Source organism: Muscardinus avellanarius (assembly GCF_963383645.1).
Source record: "Muscardinus avellanarius genome assembly, chromosome: 3".
Taxonomy (NCBI): Eukaryota; Metazoa; Chordata; class Mammalia; order Rodentia; family Gliridae; genus Muscardinus; species Muscardinus avellanarius.
The window spans coordinates 61,528,122-61,542,915 of NC_137788.1; the positions used below are offsets into that span (position 1 = coordinate 61,528,122).

At 39.8% G+C, this 14,794-nt stretch overlaps 1 protein-coding gene across 1 annotated transcript in view; it reads left to right on the forward strand.

Moving 5' to 3' along the window:
* Positions 1–1,754: 1,754 nt before the first annotated feature.
* Positions 1,755–14,794, forward strand: part of CTH (cystathionine gamma-lyase) — a gene marked incomplete at both ends in the record, with an annotated part of 32,674 nt that continues 19,634 nt past the window's right edge. Inside the window, 4 exons of the mRNA XM_080691441.1 lie at positions 1,755–1,922; positions 6,608–6,689; positions 9,640–9,749; positions 11,858–11,989. Coding sequence (XP_080547567.1) covers positions 1,755–1,922; positions 6,608–6,689; positions 9,640–9,749; positions 11,858–11,989 — 492 coding nt within the window. The remainder of the gene's footprint in view (positions 1,923–6,607; positions 6,690–9,639; positions 9,750–11,857; positions 11,990–14,794) is intronic.

Genomic DNA, 14,794 nt, shown 5'->3' on the forward strand with positions numbered 1-14,794 from the left:
TAATTTACAGCATTTGTACTGGTGCCTTCTTTTAAAAAATTCTTTTTGTGGGCGTAAATGGTGCATGCCTATAGTCCTATCTACTAGGCTGACTGAGTAGGGAGAACTGACCAGCTTGGACAATATAGTGAGACCCCATCTCAAACAAATAAACAAAGAAACATAACAACAAAAAACTAAAGGATTGAAACAAAAACAAAACAAAATAAAATCCAAACAAGAGAATCCTTTATTACACTAAACGAAATGCCCATATTTATACAATTTAGGGATTGTCAACAAGTACTAGGAGGTAAAACTAATTTTGCCTGTTTTAGACCCTCCTGGCCCTCTAGTGCCATGTTATAGCATATAAAATATATTGGTCTGTATACTTAGGTGTAACTGTTGAAATGCATTAAAGTTGACATAATAATATATTTTTAAAAGAGTAATACTAATTAAATATGAACCGCTCTTTATTTCATTTTCCCTCTGGCATAAACATTTAGGCAGGCCTCAAAAAGCTCATATGCTCTCAAGCACTACTCTTCAAGTGTTTAGTGGGTAAGCATCCCTGAGGCTAAATTGAAGAGCAAATTACTTCATTCCTACTCTTTACATTTTTCTCTGGAACTGCAAATTTTTTAGAGTTATTTGTTATTCCTTATATTCTTCTTCCTTAGTTTGATAAAGTGTCAGACCTGTCCTAAATTCCCTAGTCCCAGAAAAGACTCACAATACTAAGTAGGTCAAGTCTGTATTGTTTGGGGAACAAGGAGATTTTTGTTTGTTTTAAAGGACTGACGGTAGGGAGAGCAGGGCTCTGGGTTCAGGTGAGGAGTACATTCTGACACTGACGGCTTTCTTTTTTTTTTTCTCCCTACAAGCTGCTACTGTTAATTGTTAACAACGAAAGCATTTTGTGTAAGGATCTGAGGTTCCAAGACCTTTTTCAAAGCCACAATGATGCTTGAAAAGCTCAAGTTTGAGTAGCTTTCAGGAAGCTGCCAGACTTGTGCGTAAGCATCCTCGCTACCGTAGCTTCGATAATACTTAAAAAGTTGACCCTAATTCCTATTTGAATCACGGTCAGCATGGGGTCATTGCAGCGTTCAGTGTACCTTCAAAGACTGTTTGCGATTAATGAGAATCTAAGTTGCGAATTTGGAGGCTTGGGCCACCAGTTTCCTAACGGACCTTCACGCTATCTCTAGCTTGCGTCTTTGGACACCGCCCTCAGGACAAAGGCTGGGGGTCAGGGCACCGCGGTGGGGGAGGATGTTTACAGGTTACTGGGTTTCAACCCCTAGACACCCTTTCCTTACGTCTTGGGCGAACCTCCGGCCTGAGGTCAAACAAACGCCGGCTGGCTCACGGGAGCCAGCGGGCAGCTTCCCGGGCAGGTGCGGAGGAATGTCACCGCCCGGACCCCGCGCTCCCGCACCACCTCACTTTCAGCACCCGGGAGGGCGGCGGCGGAGACGCTCAGGGCAACGCCTCTGCTGCCAGCCAATGAGGAGCGGGCACCGCCTCAGGGCCTTCGTTCATTGGCCCGGGCTGGCCCCGCCCCGCGGCGATTGCCAGCCTCAGCCCGGCTAATAAAGTGTTTCCCGCAGAGTCGCCGCGTCTGGCTTTTGTGCGCTCGGGGTTGGCTCCTCCAGCGATCTCTTGCTTCCCGCCACCTGATTTCTCCAGTCTCTCTCCAGCCCCGCCGCCCAGTTTCCTAGTTACACCTTTCTCGATTTTTTTCCCTTTCTCCTTCGCAGTTCAGCATGCAGAAGAAAGACGCCTCCCCACATGGTTTCCTGCCCAACTTCCAACATTTCGCCACGCAGGCCATCCATGTGGGCCAGGAACCAGAGCAATGGAACTCCCAGGCTGTGGTGCCTCCCATCTCACTGTCCACCACCTTCAAGCAAGGGGCGCCCGGCCAGCACGCGGTGAGCAGGGCCTGTCTGGGGGCGGTACCTGCAGGGCCGGGCGGCAAGAAGGATGGCTTATAAATTTAAAGTGTTTCTACATTGCAATCATTGCAAGTAAGCTGTTAGCTGGTCCACTGATCAGATTTCCTTTGATAAGCAGGACTGCAAGGAACGCTGTGTCCAACTTGCCTTATAGGTTTGAACTGAAATTCATGTGATTTGGGCCAATTTGCAAGTGGAAAATGAGGTTCATAATTTCTTTTTTTTTTTTTTTTTGCTGCACTGAGGATTGAACCCAGGGGCATTCTATCTCCGAGCTATATCCCCAACCTTATTTCTTATTATTTATTTTGAAACAAAGTCTCACCAAGTTGCAGAGGACCTCACTAAGTTAGCTGAGGGTGACCGCCACACTGCGATCCTTCTGTCTCAGCCTCCCAAGTACTAGGTTTACAAGCGTGCGCCACCACACCCGGCCATAATTTCTTTAAATTACCTTTAGCCGCAAAACTTTTAAAGATACACTGAGGGGGCAGCCTTAAAAAAAAAAAAATTAAGCATCTGGACGATTGCAGTGGTATCTGCTTGTACTCCCAGCTACTCAGGAGGCTGAGGCAGAAGGATCAGCTGGACAATTTAGCGAGACCCTGTCTTAGAATAAAAATTTAAAGCCAGGGATGGTGGCACAAGCTTATAATCCCAGAGGGGAGGCTGAGACAAGAGGATCGTGGTTCTCGGCCAGTCTCAGCTACTTAGTGAGGCCTTTTGCAACTCAGTGAGACCCTGTTTCAAAATAAAAAATAAAAAACAGGGCTGGGGGTGTAGCTTGGAGGTAGAATGCCTCTGGGTTCTATACCCAATACTGCAATAAATAAATAAATAAATAAATAAGAAAAAAACCTGAGTGATAGAGCACCTAACATTAAGAATATTAATCTAATGGTTATTACCTAAATGTGCCAAGTACATATATATGTCATGTGTATAAATTTGGCATTCATCTAATACTAACAACCCTAATCTGAACCAGATTCTCACTTTTCCGATGAAATAGATGAGATTTAGGGATGATGAGCAACTCTCTTAAGGGTCTGAAGGGTGGAGCTGGAATTCAAACCTGCTCTAAAACCCCATGCTTAGGCACTAGGCTACACTGTGGTATACTCTGACGGTGCTAGCAATAACTTAATCCCTTGCATCACTGAAGCAGTGTGGTTTAGTGATTAAGCATGCAAGTCATATAGTCAAAGGACATAGGCCTGTGTTCTTACATCACCTCTTCTGAGCTGGGTAACGTTGAGGAAGTTGCTTAACCTATCCAAGCCTCATATTGATCCTGCGTAAATGGGGATAATAATAGTGCCCACCACATAAATTGTTGATGTTTGTAGAGCTGTATGGCGCATAATAATTACTCTGATACTTTGGCATCACTGTGTGCACATTTACACCATTTTCATTTTGATCATCACAACAACCAGTTCAGAGGGCTGGACAAGTATTATGTACTTTTTATAGAAAAGGAACTGAACCAGACTCACACATAAATCACTGGTAAAGCTTTCTTTGTTAATCACATAGCTTTTTTCCCTTTTGGTGGCATACTAAATGGGTTTTGGAGGTGTGAATGTGTGTGTGTGTGTGTGTGTGTGTGTGTGTGTGTTCCTAGGTATTGAACCCAGAGGCATTCTACCTCCAAGCTACATCCCTAGCCCTTTTTATTTTTTGTTTTGAAACAGGGTCTCACTAGGTTGCTGAGAGTTTCACTGCATTGCTGAGGCTGCCATCAAACTTTAAATCCTCCCGTCTCAGCCTCCCAAGTACTGGGATTACAGTTGTGTACCAACATGCCCCAAAGCTGCTGAAGTTCAGAAGTAACTAGTGAAGTGAACTTTGTCTCAAACCTTGATGATGCTTTGTAAGCTACTGTAGTGTGTAAGTCAAGGAAAATCCTTAGAGACTTGTTTTGTGAGGTAGAATTCCAAAGACACTTCTACAACCGGTTTAGGATACTCCTAGCTACTGTATTTTGGACTGTGTACTCAGCTTCTCACCCGAGATGCAGTTTCTTGTGTAGGTTTACGTAGTGAATGGCTGGCTGCTCAAGCTTTGGAACATAGTACAAAAGTTAATCATTCAGGTATGATAGTAATTAAATGTTCTCAGAAAGCCAACAGGGATGAGTAAATCCCCAGGATTTTGTTTCATACCTAATTAAAAAAAAAATCGGTTAAGAGTACTAAAGAATTTGAAGACCTAGGTGAGAACTAATTCTTTAGTTTTATTTGAAAGTCATTGAATGGGTACGGCAATTTGCCACTGACACACACTTCTTTTTTCCCCACAAAAGTAAATATCTGTAGTGAATAGTAACAGAAGTGTGGGGTTCCTTTATGTGTCTGTAGCAACATGAATCCAATCATTTATTTTCTGTCTGGTGGGTGCAGCTGTAGATCATGGTAAAAGAGGTGACTGATGGTAGGGCATGGTGAGGGTATCCTGAGGCCCTTCAGGGTTGCTTAGTTTGTCAACAACAAGGAAACAATACAACACAAATGTTAAAAATGTATTATTACTAGCACTGGGAGCTTCTGAAGCAGAAACAAATGTGTGAAGACTGGCTGCATGGTTTTTGGCATGGGGATTGAACTCGGGGCCGTTCTACTTCTGTGCTATACTCCCAGCTCTTTTTTAACACACACACACACACACACACACACACACACGCACGCACACACACACACATGTATATATATACACACAAATGTATATAGGTTAAAAAATATATATATATTTTGGAAACAGGATCTCTCTAAGTTGCTGAGAATCTTGCTCGGTTGCTGAGGCTGAGATCCTCCTTTCTCAGCCTCCTAAGTACTGGGATTAGAGGCATGCACCACCACACCCAGCTTATATTTTGTTATGTGTTACATGAGCCAGAGGGAAAAATTATAGATCTTTTATCAACATTCAAATCCCAAGTTTGAATTGGCCCTGACACGCCCTAAGTCCTATAAAATTAGGCTTCACTTTCCTCAAAGATGTCATGAGGATTAAATTAAATGACTAATGAAAAGGAACATATTGCAAAATGTTAAAAAGTATTGTATGGGGTGCTTTAGCAACAGTTATTACCTATTAAGCTGGGTGTGGTGGCCCACGCTTGTAATCTCAGCATTTGGGAGGCTGAGACAGGAGCTTAGTGGTTCACAGACAGCCTCAGTTACTTAGTGAGGCCCTTTGCAACTCAGTGAAACCCTGTTTCAAAATAAAGAATAATAAATAGGGTGGGGGTGTAGCTCAGAGGTAGAATGCTCCTAGGTTCCATCCCCAGAACCACCCCCCCCCACACACACATTACTACCTATTTTTGGAGTCACTTTTGTTGAGCCACCATCTGATCTCTGAGTACTTGTAGGTTCTATTCATACTTCTTTGTGTGTGTGTGTGTGTGGGGGGGGTACTTGGGCCTGAATCCAGGGACTTTCTACCTCTGAGCTACACCACCCAGCCCTTTTTAGTTTTTGGTTTGAAGGAGGGCCCTTGCTAGTTTGCCGAGAGTCTCATTAAGTATCTGAGGTTGGTCTTGAACCTATGATCCTGTCTCAGTCTCCTAAGTACTGTGATTACAGGTATGGGCCAGCATGCCCAGCTCTTCAAATCTTCTTGTGTGCTGAATAGAACTTGCAGCCTTCCCTTTCTTCCTCTCTTTTTCTCTCTGTGTGTGGTGCTTGGGATTGAACCTAGGGCCTCACACGTTAGGTAAGCACTCTACCACAGTTACACTCCCAGCCCTTTTTATTTTATTTTGAGAGGAAGTCTTGCTGAGTATCTTAGGCTGGCCTCAAATTTGTGATCCTCCTGCCTCAGCCTCCCCAGCAGCTGGGAACTCAGATGTGTACCATCATACCTGGCTCATCACTTGTTTCTTAGGAAATGAAATACAGGTTAGAATTAGTTTTACTCTGTTGGCTTTTGTAATTCCCTTTTTTCTTATATCTCCGGATTAATAGGTAAGGCAAATTTAACATAATAACACTACTAATATTAAAAAAATGTTGCCGGGCATGGTGGCGCACACTTGTAATCTCAGCATTCTGGAGGCTGAGACAGAAGGATTGCGGTTCGTGGACAGCCTTAGCTACTTAGTGAGGCCCTTTGCAACTTAGTGAGACCCTGTTTCAAAATAAAGAATAAAAAATAGGGCAGGGGGTGTAGCTCGTTGGTTAAATGCCCCTGGGTTCTATCCTCAAACCTGCAAAAAAAAAAAAAAAAAAAAAAAAAAACCCAAAAAACAAAAAAAATTGTCAGTTACCTAGTGATTCACATAGGCCAGATATGCCAGGAAATGTGCTGTGAACATGTATCTTATTTCATCCTCCCTACAGTTATATGAACTAGATATCTGTATTTTCCTCCATTCTACAGATACTTAGATTGATGCTTGGAAATGTTGAGTTATTTGCCTGTTGGCATCTAGTTCATAAGTGGCAGGTACACAGTTTGAACCCAGAGTGGCCATCTTCAGAGCCTCCTCACCTTCCATCACAGCGATGGCGCTGTTATCTTCTGTCTATTGTCAATACATGTAACTAAATAATATAATGTCATCATGGTAGACAGACCCACAGTTGTGGAGATGCCTACATTAAACTCTCATGGTGAACTTCAGGCTCTTTGGATGAACATTTTCTTTTCTTCAGGGGTTTGAATACAGCCGTTCTGGAAACCCCACAAGAAACTGTTTGGAAAAAGCAGTAGCAGCACTGGATGGGGCCAAGTACAGTAAGTGGCTTACCTTTCAGAGTCTCGAGTTCATTTAAAAGGTACAGATAGCAGCCCAGAGGTTCAGAATGTAGAACTGGAAAGAAATGAGAATTTTCATGCTCAAAATACTTGTGTCACTAAGACAGGGAATTCTTTGTCCAAAGTTCCTTCATTGGTATAATGTACATATGTGTAATCATTAGGTAGCAATAAATATGTATAGAGGCAAAATGCAAGCATGTATTACTTGGTATTCATGAGAATACATATTTCATCTGGAGCTATCAGTAGAAATTAATAAAAATTAGCCGGGCGTGGTGGCACACACTTGTAATCCCCGCGCTTGGGAGGCTGAGACAGAAGGATCGCACGGGTTCGAAGCCAGCCTCAGCTACTTAGTGAGGCTTTCAGCAACTTAGTGAGACCCTGTTTCCAAATTTAAAAAAAAAAAAGGTCTGAGAGTATAGCCCGGAGGTAGAAAGCCTCTGGGTTCCACCCGCAGTACCACCAAAAAAAAAAAAAATAAAAATAAATAAATAAATAAAATAAAATAAAATAAATAAAATAAAATAAATTAATAAAAATTTAGTTTTAGAACTAGATCGACAAAGCTATAAAATTCTACTCTATTTTATTCACCTGATAATTTGTGCCTGAGAGCGGCACCAAGGTTCATTTATGGTAATCAATAACCCTTGATAGTATGCTTTCAGAGACTAGAGATGTACTCCTTGAACTTTCTTTTTTTCTCATGAGGGGAGTGAATTGCTGTTAGTCATCTTTGTATTCTTCATATAAGTTATACTAAATAAGGGCAAACTAGTGAATAGAAAATAAGAATCTTATGTGTCATTAAAGTTATCAGGTGCATCTCACATCTAAGTTTGGGTTTTGTTAAAATATTTTTTCAATTGTATATTCATATAGTTAATGAACAAATCATAGCTGTATTCCTCAAGTGTAATGTTTACTTAGTTTGATATTTTTTAACTGTCTATTTAAAGCTGGGTGTGGTGGTGCACACTTGTAATCCCCGCGCTTGGGAGGCTGAGACAGGAGGATCGTGCAGGTTCGAAGCCAGCCTCAGCTGACTTAAGAGACCCTGTTTCCAAATAAAATATAAAATAGGTCTGGGAGTGTAGCCCGGAAGTAGAAGGCCCCTGGGTTCCATCCCCAGTACCACCAAAAAACAAAAACAAAAACAAAAACAAAACTGTCTATTTTTGGGTCTTTTAATTCAAGTTTTTGTAAAGAATTCTTTGAAACAATTCAGAAGTAAGTTATAACCAAGACAGAACTGATGTAAGACAAAAATATATCTGTGTGTGTGTGTATGTGTATATATATATATATATATATATATATATATATGTACAAACACATATATACACACACATACATATACACAAAGGTGTTTTTATATATTTAGAAATATTTAGGATATCTTTAAAATTATATATAATACATGTTATTGTATTAAAATTGTATAACGTATAATTTTAAAGATATTTGTTTTTGTACTAGCAAGGAGGCTCATAATGGCGTTAGCCAGGAGATTCAACAGTAGTGATTTGCCTAGCAGCCCAAAGAGAGAGGTGTAGAACAGTGAAAGTAATTCTGTAGGTGTTTAAATCTGTCGATCTTTCTTTTTGGTTTACTCTAACTTGGTTTTTGTCTTAGGTTTGGCCTTTGCTTCAGGTTTAGCAGCCACCGTGACTATTACTCATCTTTTAAAAGCAGGAGACCACATTATTTGCATGGATGATGTGTATGGAGGTAGGCATTCTCTCTCATTCATATTGTATCAACTGATATTAAAGATCATTTAATAATAACGATATATATTATTTAGATTCACAATAATAAAGCCAGGCATGGTGGTGCAGGCGTGTAATCCCAGTACTTCAGAGGCTGAGACAGGAGGATTGCAGGTTTGTGGCCAGCCTCAGAAACTTAGTGAGACCCTGTTTCCAAATAAAAATATAAAATAGGTCAGGGGTGTAGCCTGGAGGTAGAAGGCTCCTGGATTCCATCCCCGGTACCATACACACACACAAAAAGATACATAAGAATGATATGAGAGATTGCTTAATAAGAATTATATTTAAGCTGCTAGAATAAGGATGTAGGAGTTGATCAAATAGGGCTGGGGATGGGGGATGTAGCTCAGAGTAGAATGCTCCTGGGTTCCATCCCTAATAGCGCAAACAAACAAAAAAGAATATCTTTGTCTCTTTTTTTTTTGTGGTGCATGCCCAGCATTTAGGAGGCTGAGACAGTAGGATCACGGTTCGTGGACAGCCTCAGCTAGTGAGGCCCTTTGCAACTCAGTGAGAACCTGTTTCAAAATAAACAATAAAAAATAGGACTGGGTGTGTAGCTTGGAGGTAGAATGATCCTAGGTTCAATCCTCAGCACCACACACACACACAAAAAGAGAATTACTCTAAGTTGAATGATTTATCTTCTTGCACTATAAAAACATAGTAGTTTGACTTACATTGTTTTATCTAGTAAAGATTTCAGAAACACGTAACAAATGCAGTGAAAAGTACAAAGCATAATAACCATTTATTTTCCACTAGCACACTGTAATCAGATTGAAAAAAAATTTGAACATTTTATTGTCATTGGTTCATTTATTTTAGATTTGAGTACTAAGAAATTATTATAAAGGACATTGATGTTTTAGGAAGAATGTCACTTAATGTTTAAAAGATAGAGATTCGGCATTTTCTTCTTCATGAACTTATTGTGGATATTAAGTCTACTTTGACTGTTAAATCTCCAAAGTCCAAGCTTATTCTGTGCTATAGAGAACAGTCCAAATAATTAAATAAAATAGTTTTTGTTGCATTTTTATTGGTGATTGAGTGCTCCTTCTATTTTTAAGTGTTTATATTTGCATGGAATAAACATTTCTTCATAAAATATTTTTTTCCATTTTTCTGATTCTTTTCTGCCTCAGGTACGAACAGGTACTTCAGGAAGGTGGCAGCTGAATTTGGGTTAAAGATTTCTTTTGTTGATTGTTCCAAAACCAAATTGCTAGAGGCAGCAATCACGCCAGAAACCAAGGTAACTTGGCTAGTTATCAGTTCTGTTTTTTCTGTGATAATATCTTGTTTTTTCCTTCCTGTTTACTAGAGGATATAACTTAAATATGAATAAAATATTTTATTAGAATCCATTGGAAATAGTTACAAGATTCACATAGACTGGCATCTTCTAGGCATTATAAAATAATGATTGGGAATTCATACATTAATTTTTGAATGGAATTCACATTCTGATTCTGAATCATAGGCAGTATACTATTTGGGGTAAATTATCTAACCAAAATCTTATTTATTTTCTTTATTTGTAAAATGAAGATAACTTTGCTGGCTTTATGGAAAGATAGTTGTGAAAATTAAATGAGATAAGGCACATGAGATGCTTAGTATAGAACCTGGAAATGTGGTCATTGTTAAAAATTTTCTATGCATCTGTGCATAGAAACAGGACAGTCATAGAGCACTTGCCTAGCATATGTGAGACCTTGAGTTCCATTCCCAGCACTAAGAAAAAAATTTTTTCCCAATGCAAGAGCATACAATTCTTAACTACAATACCAATGGAATATTGGTAACAAATCATCATTGAATTTGGATTATAGAAAGGAAGTTTGCCAAACTGCAAAACCCTAAGTACAGTGATTTTTCTTCAGGATTTTAAAGGCTACTGGAACAAATAAAGAAGTAGAGAATGGGCCACAGGCAATCTTTAGCTCCATCCTGGGAAGCTTGTATGCCACCGGAAGGTGTTTTGTGACTGAGTGAATGGCAGATGTGATATTCATTCTTGGGGCCTCATTTAAATTCTGCCTGTGTAAAAAAAAGACTAGTGTCCTTTATAAGTCAGCCTTTTCCAACCTTTTGCCAAGGATTAAAAGGTTAGAATTGTACCCAAGATTATGTTACAGTGGCTGTGACAAAAAACAAACAACAAAAAAAGAATGTTTTCTCATACAGAAGATTTATTTGCAGATAATCAAAGGGGTGAGATTTTGCTAATTAAAAATAACTTTAAAAAAAAATCTTACTTGAGAGAAAAGACATATTTAAACAGCTGGCTTGAGTCTAAGGAAGGAAAGCAAATTATGAAAATATTAAGTTTTGTCCATAGAACCTAATATAGTGGCTCTTTACTGACTTGAATAAATTAATATCCCCTTCTGAAATATCAGACTTATCATTTAAAGTGGAATTTTTAAGTCCATGTAAACCCCATTTTGTATTTATTTTTCATTTTCATTTTTTTGGTTATTATCTATAGAAGAAATTCATGTCAAGAAAAGATTTTTATAGTTGTTTAAGTAAATGAAAATTTTTATAGAATATTCATTATTTTAGCTACCTTATGTTTTCCATAGTGAAATTATAGAGTAGAAATTACATTAAACCAGACCTCTATCCCATTTGTATAAGTAATAAAAAAAGAATTATTAGTCCTTTACAAAAAAAAAGCTATAGATAAAGTAATTCAACACAGTGGTACCTTATTTAACAAACAGAATTTTCTTCTTTTCTTTGATCTTTTTGCAGTACTGGGGATGTAACCCAGGGGCATTCTTCCTCCAAGCTATACCCCAGCTCTATTTTTTATTCTTTATTTTGAAACAGGGTCTCACTGAGTTGCAAAGGGCCTCACTAAGGAGCCGAGACTGTCCTTGAACCACGATCCTCCTGTCTCAGCCTCCCAAATGCTGGGATTACAAGCATGTGCCACCACGCCCGGCTACTACGTTTGGATTTAGAATGCATTCTTATATAATCTCTGCTATTATCATTGAGAACAAAATTTCTAGACTGTGAATTATGTCTTTGGAAAGTGTCTTTATGGAAAATAATTACAATAATTAGCATTTTTCTGCTTAGGTGTATGTTATCTCATTTGATCATTACAATAACTTTGTAAGATAAATATTACCAGTCTCATTATGCAGATGCGGAATTGGAGGAAGATAGATGGTGAGTTACTTAGCTATGGCCTTTCAGAAACTTGTAGGAGAGGCTAAGATTCAGCTTTGCACTTCTAACTTCATTATTTGTGTGTTTTCCTTAAGAATGTAGCCTCCTTGATTGTTATAATATGTAAGATGCGTGTATTTTTACCAATTATTGTTATTTATCAAATTCTCTTAGCTTGTTTGGATTGAAACCCCCACCAATCCTAATTTGAAGGTGGTTGACATCGAAGCCTGTGCGCATACTGTCCATAAGCATGGAGACATTATTTTGGTCGTGGATAACACTTTTATGTCGGCGTATTTCCAGGTAAGTAAAAATACATTTTTTTTTTGGCATGATTAACAGACCACACAGATACTCTTAATTAAGACAAAATAACTAGTTTATGTTAAACTCATCAAATGCATGAAATCTAATCACAATTATTGATTAGGCAAATAAATAATTTCCCCCCTTGTTAATGTATTTCAACCCTGTGTTAATATCTTATATGAAGCCTATTATGGTGGCACACGCTCTAATCCCAGTACTTGGAAGGCTGAGACAGGAGGATTTCAGGTTTGAGGTCAGCCTCAGCAACTTAGTGAAGCCCTGTTTCCAAATAAGAAATAAAATAAGGTCTAGAATATGGCTTAGAGATAGAATGCCCTTGGGTTCGATCCTTGTTATAAAAAAGCAAAAACAAAACAAAAAACCAAATTTACATGATACTTGTGTCTTTAAAATATTGTTAGAGTAAAGCTTTCTGGTTCTCTTAGGATACGTAAATTCAATTATTATTATTATTTTTCTTAGAGTGCCAGGGATTGAACCCATACTAGGTGAGGACTGTACCACTGAGCTGCATGCTCAGTACAGAAGGTGTAAACTCTAAATATATGTGATTGTATCTGCTAATGCCCTACATAGATTAGGCACTTGAATATTTACATGTTGGCCTTAAAATAGTTATATTATTTTCATTCATACTTCATGTACTTTTATTTGTATTATAGATTTGATAGATAAAAACAAAATAAAAGGAAAGCTGTATTCAATGACATCTCAGTATATGCAACATATATTATTTCTCTATTTCTTTCCTTTCTTTCTAGTTTTTCTTCCCACAGCACCCCAGAGACTATGCCTGGCCCTCTGTATCTTTAACCTATTTGTGTTAGTAATTTCTATTTCATTTGCTTTACATTGTAAATATAAGTTTTATAGTGCTTTTGTGCTTGGGCTGCTATGACAAAATATTGTAAACTGGAAGGCTTTAAAACAGAAATTTCAGCTGGGCATGGTGGCGCAGGCTTGTAATCCCAGTACTTGGGAGGCTGAAACAGGAGGATTGCAGGTTTGAGTACAGCCTCAGCAATTTAGCGAGGCTCTCAGCAACTTAGACCCTGGTTCCAAATAAAAAATAAAGAAGGGCTGGGGATGTAGCCTGGAGGTGGAAGGCCTGTGGGTTCCGCCTTCAGTAACACACACACACACACACACACACACACACACACACACACACACACACACACACACTCAAACAACAACTCAGAAATTTCTTTCTCATAGTTTGGAAGGCCAGGGAGTTCTAGGTCAAGACAGCAACCCTACCTGGTTAGGGCCCACTTCCTGGCCCCCTGTGTCCTCAGGGGGGACAAACCCAGGCAGTTCCTTGGGCCTCTCCTGTAACAGCACTAATCCATTCCTGAGGAGTCTGCCCTTACGAACAACTCACCTCCCAACGGCACCCCCTCCTGATACCCTCACACAGGTGATTAGGTTTCAGCAGAAGAATTTTGGAAGGGCACATGTTCAGACCATAGCAGCTCCCTTTAAATCACTGTTTTTCCTACATACCCCCCTGTGTTCATCTTCCCTCAGTGCAGGCCTCCATACATCCCCCATTCCTTTTAGTTTGGTCTGTGCTGGTGATTGAACCCAGGGGCTCGCACATGCTAGGCAAGCGCTTACCACTGGGCTGCGCCCCTAGCTTCTATTTTATTCCTTTTGGTAGCTGGTCATGGGGCTCTCTGTCATCGACTCATCTCCCCACGCCTTCTCCCTCTCCTTCCTCTGAGTGACCCTACTGTTTACTTCCTTGCTCTGCTCTTTTCTTCCTGCTTGTACCTCACCGTACTTAGTACACTTCCTGTAGTTCTTTAACCTGCAGAGTCCCTGAAACCCCAGCTCATTTCCCCCAGCTGTTCAATTAGGCAGATGCTTCTAAGTTCAGTGTTTACATTTCCTCCATCTGTTCTGGGTCCTCACGTTGACTTGGGCTGCTGCCTCCCTGTGCTTGGCTGACTGCCTGCGCACTTTGTATAAAACCTGGTCTCCATTTTCTACCCCTTTCCTTTGAAGGAGCTACCATGTTTTATTTTTTCTTTCCTGAAGCACATTTCTTGGTTACATTGCCTTCAGACAGTTCCATAGGCCATCTGCCTTTGGCCTGTGATAGATCTCTCCCTGCTTCTTGTATCAGGTAAACTCTTTGTTTCCAAGTAAAAATATCCTGGCATCATTCATTTGTCCCAGGTGATTTTCAGTCTTGGATTTACTGAACACAAGCCATGTGCCACTTCCCTTAGGCCATTTGGTACAGTCTAGGATCACTGCAGCTAAGTCATAGGGAGTCCTGAATGTTTTCAAAGAGATTACATGAAATTTTTAGACCAGTCCTGCCCAAGTTACTCATGAAGCCTGGCTCTCTTCCTCTTGTTACTGTCACTAAAGTGGTTCCAGTTTGTCTCTTTCCCCTCCCCCTAGTACTGTGAATTGAACTTGGACATTCTACCTCCAAGATCTACTCCCAGCCCTATTTTTTTATTCTTTATTTTGAAACAAGGTCTCACTTTTTAAAATTTCCCTTATGGATTAAACCCAGGGGCATTCTACCTCTGAGCTACACCCCCAGCCCTATTTTTATTCTTTATTTTAAAACACAGTCTCACTAAATTGCGGAGTGCCTTGCTAAGCTGCTGAGGCTGGCCATGAACCTGCGATCCTCCTGTCTCAGCCTCCCAAGTACTGGGATTACAGGCGTGTACCACCACTCTCAAATTCAGTTTGTCTACTTTTGTCAAGCTCACATCCCATTTCTCTCACCAAGCATGGGCATTTGCTTCCTTT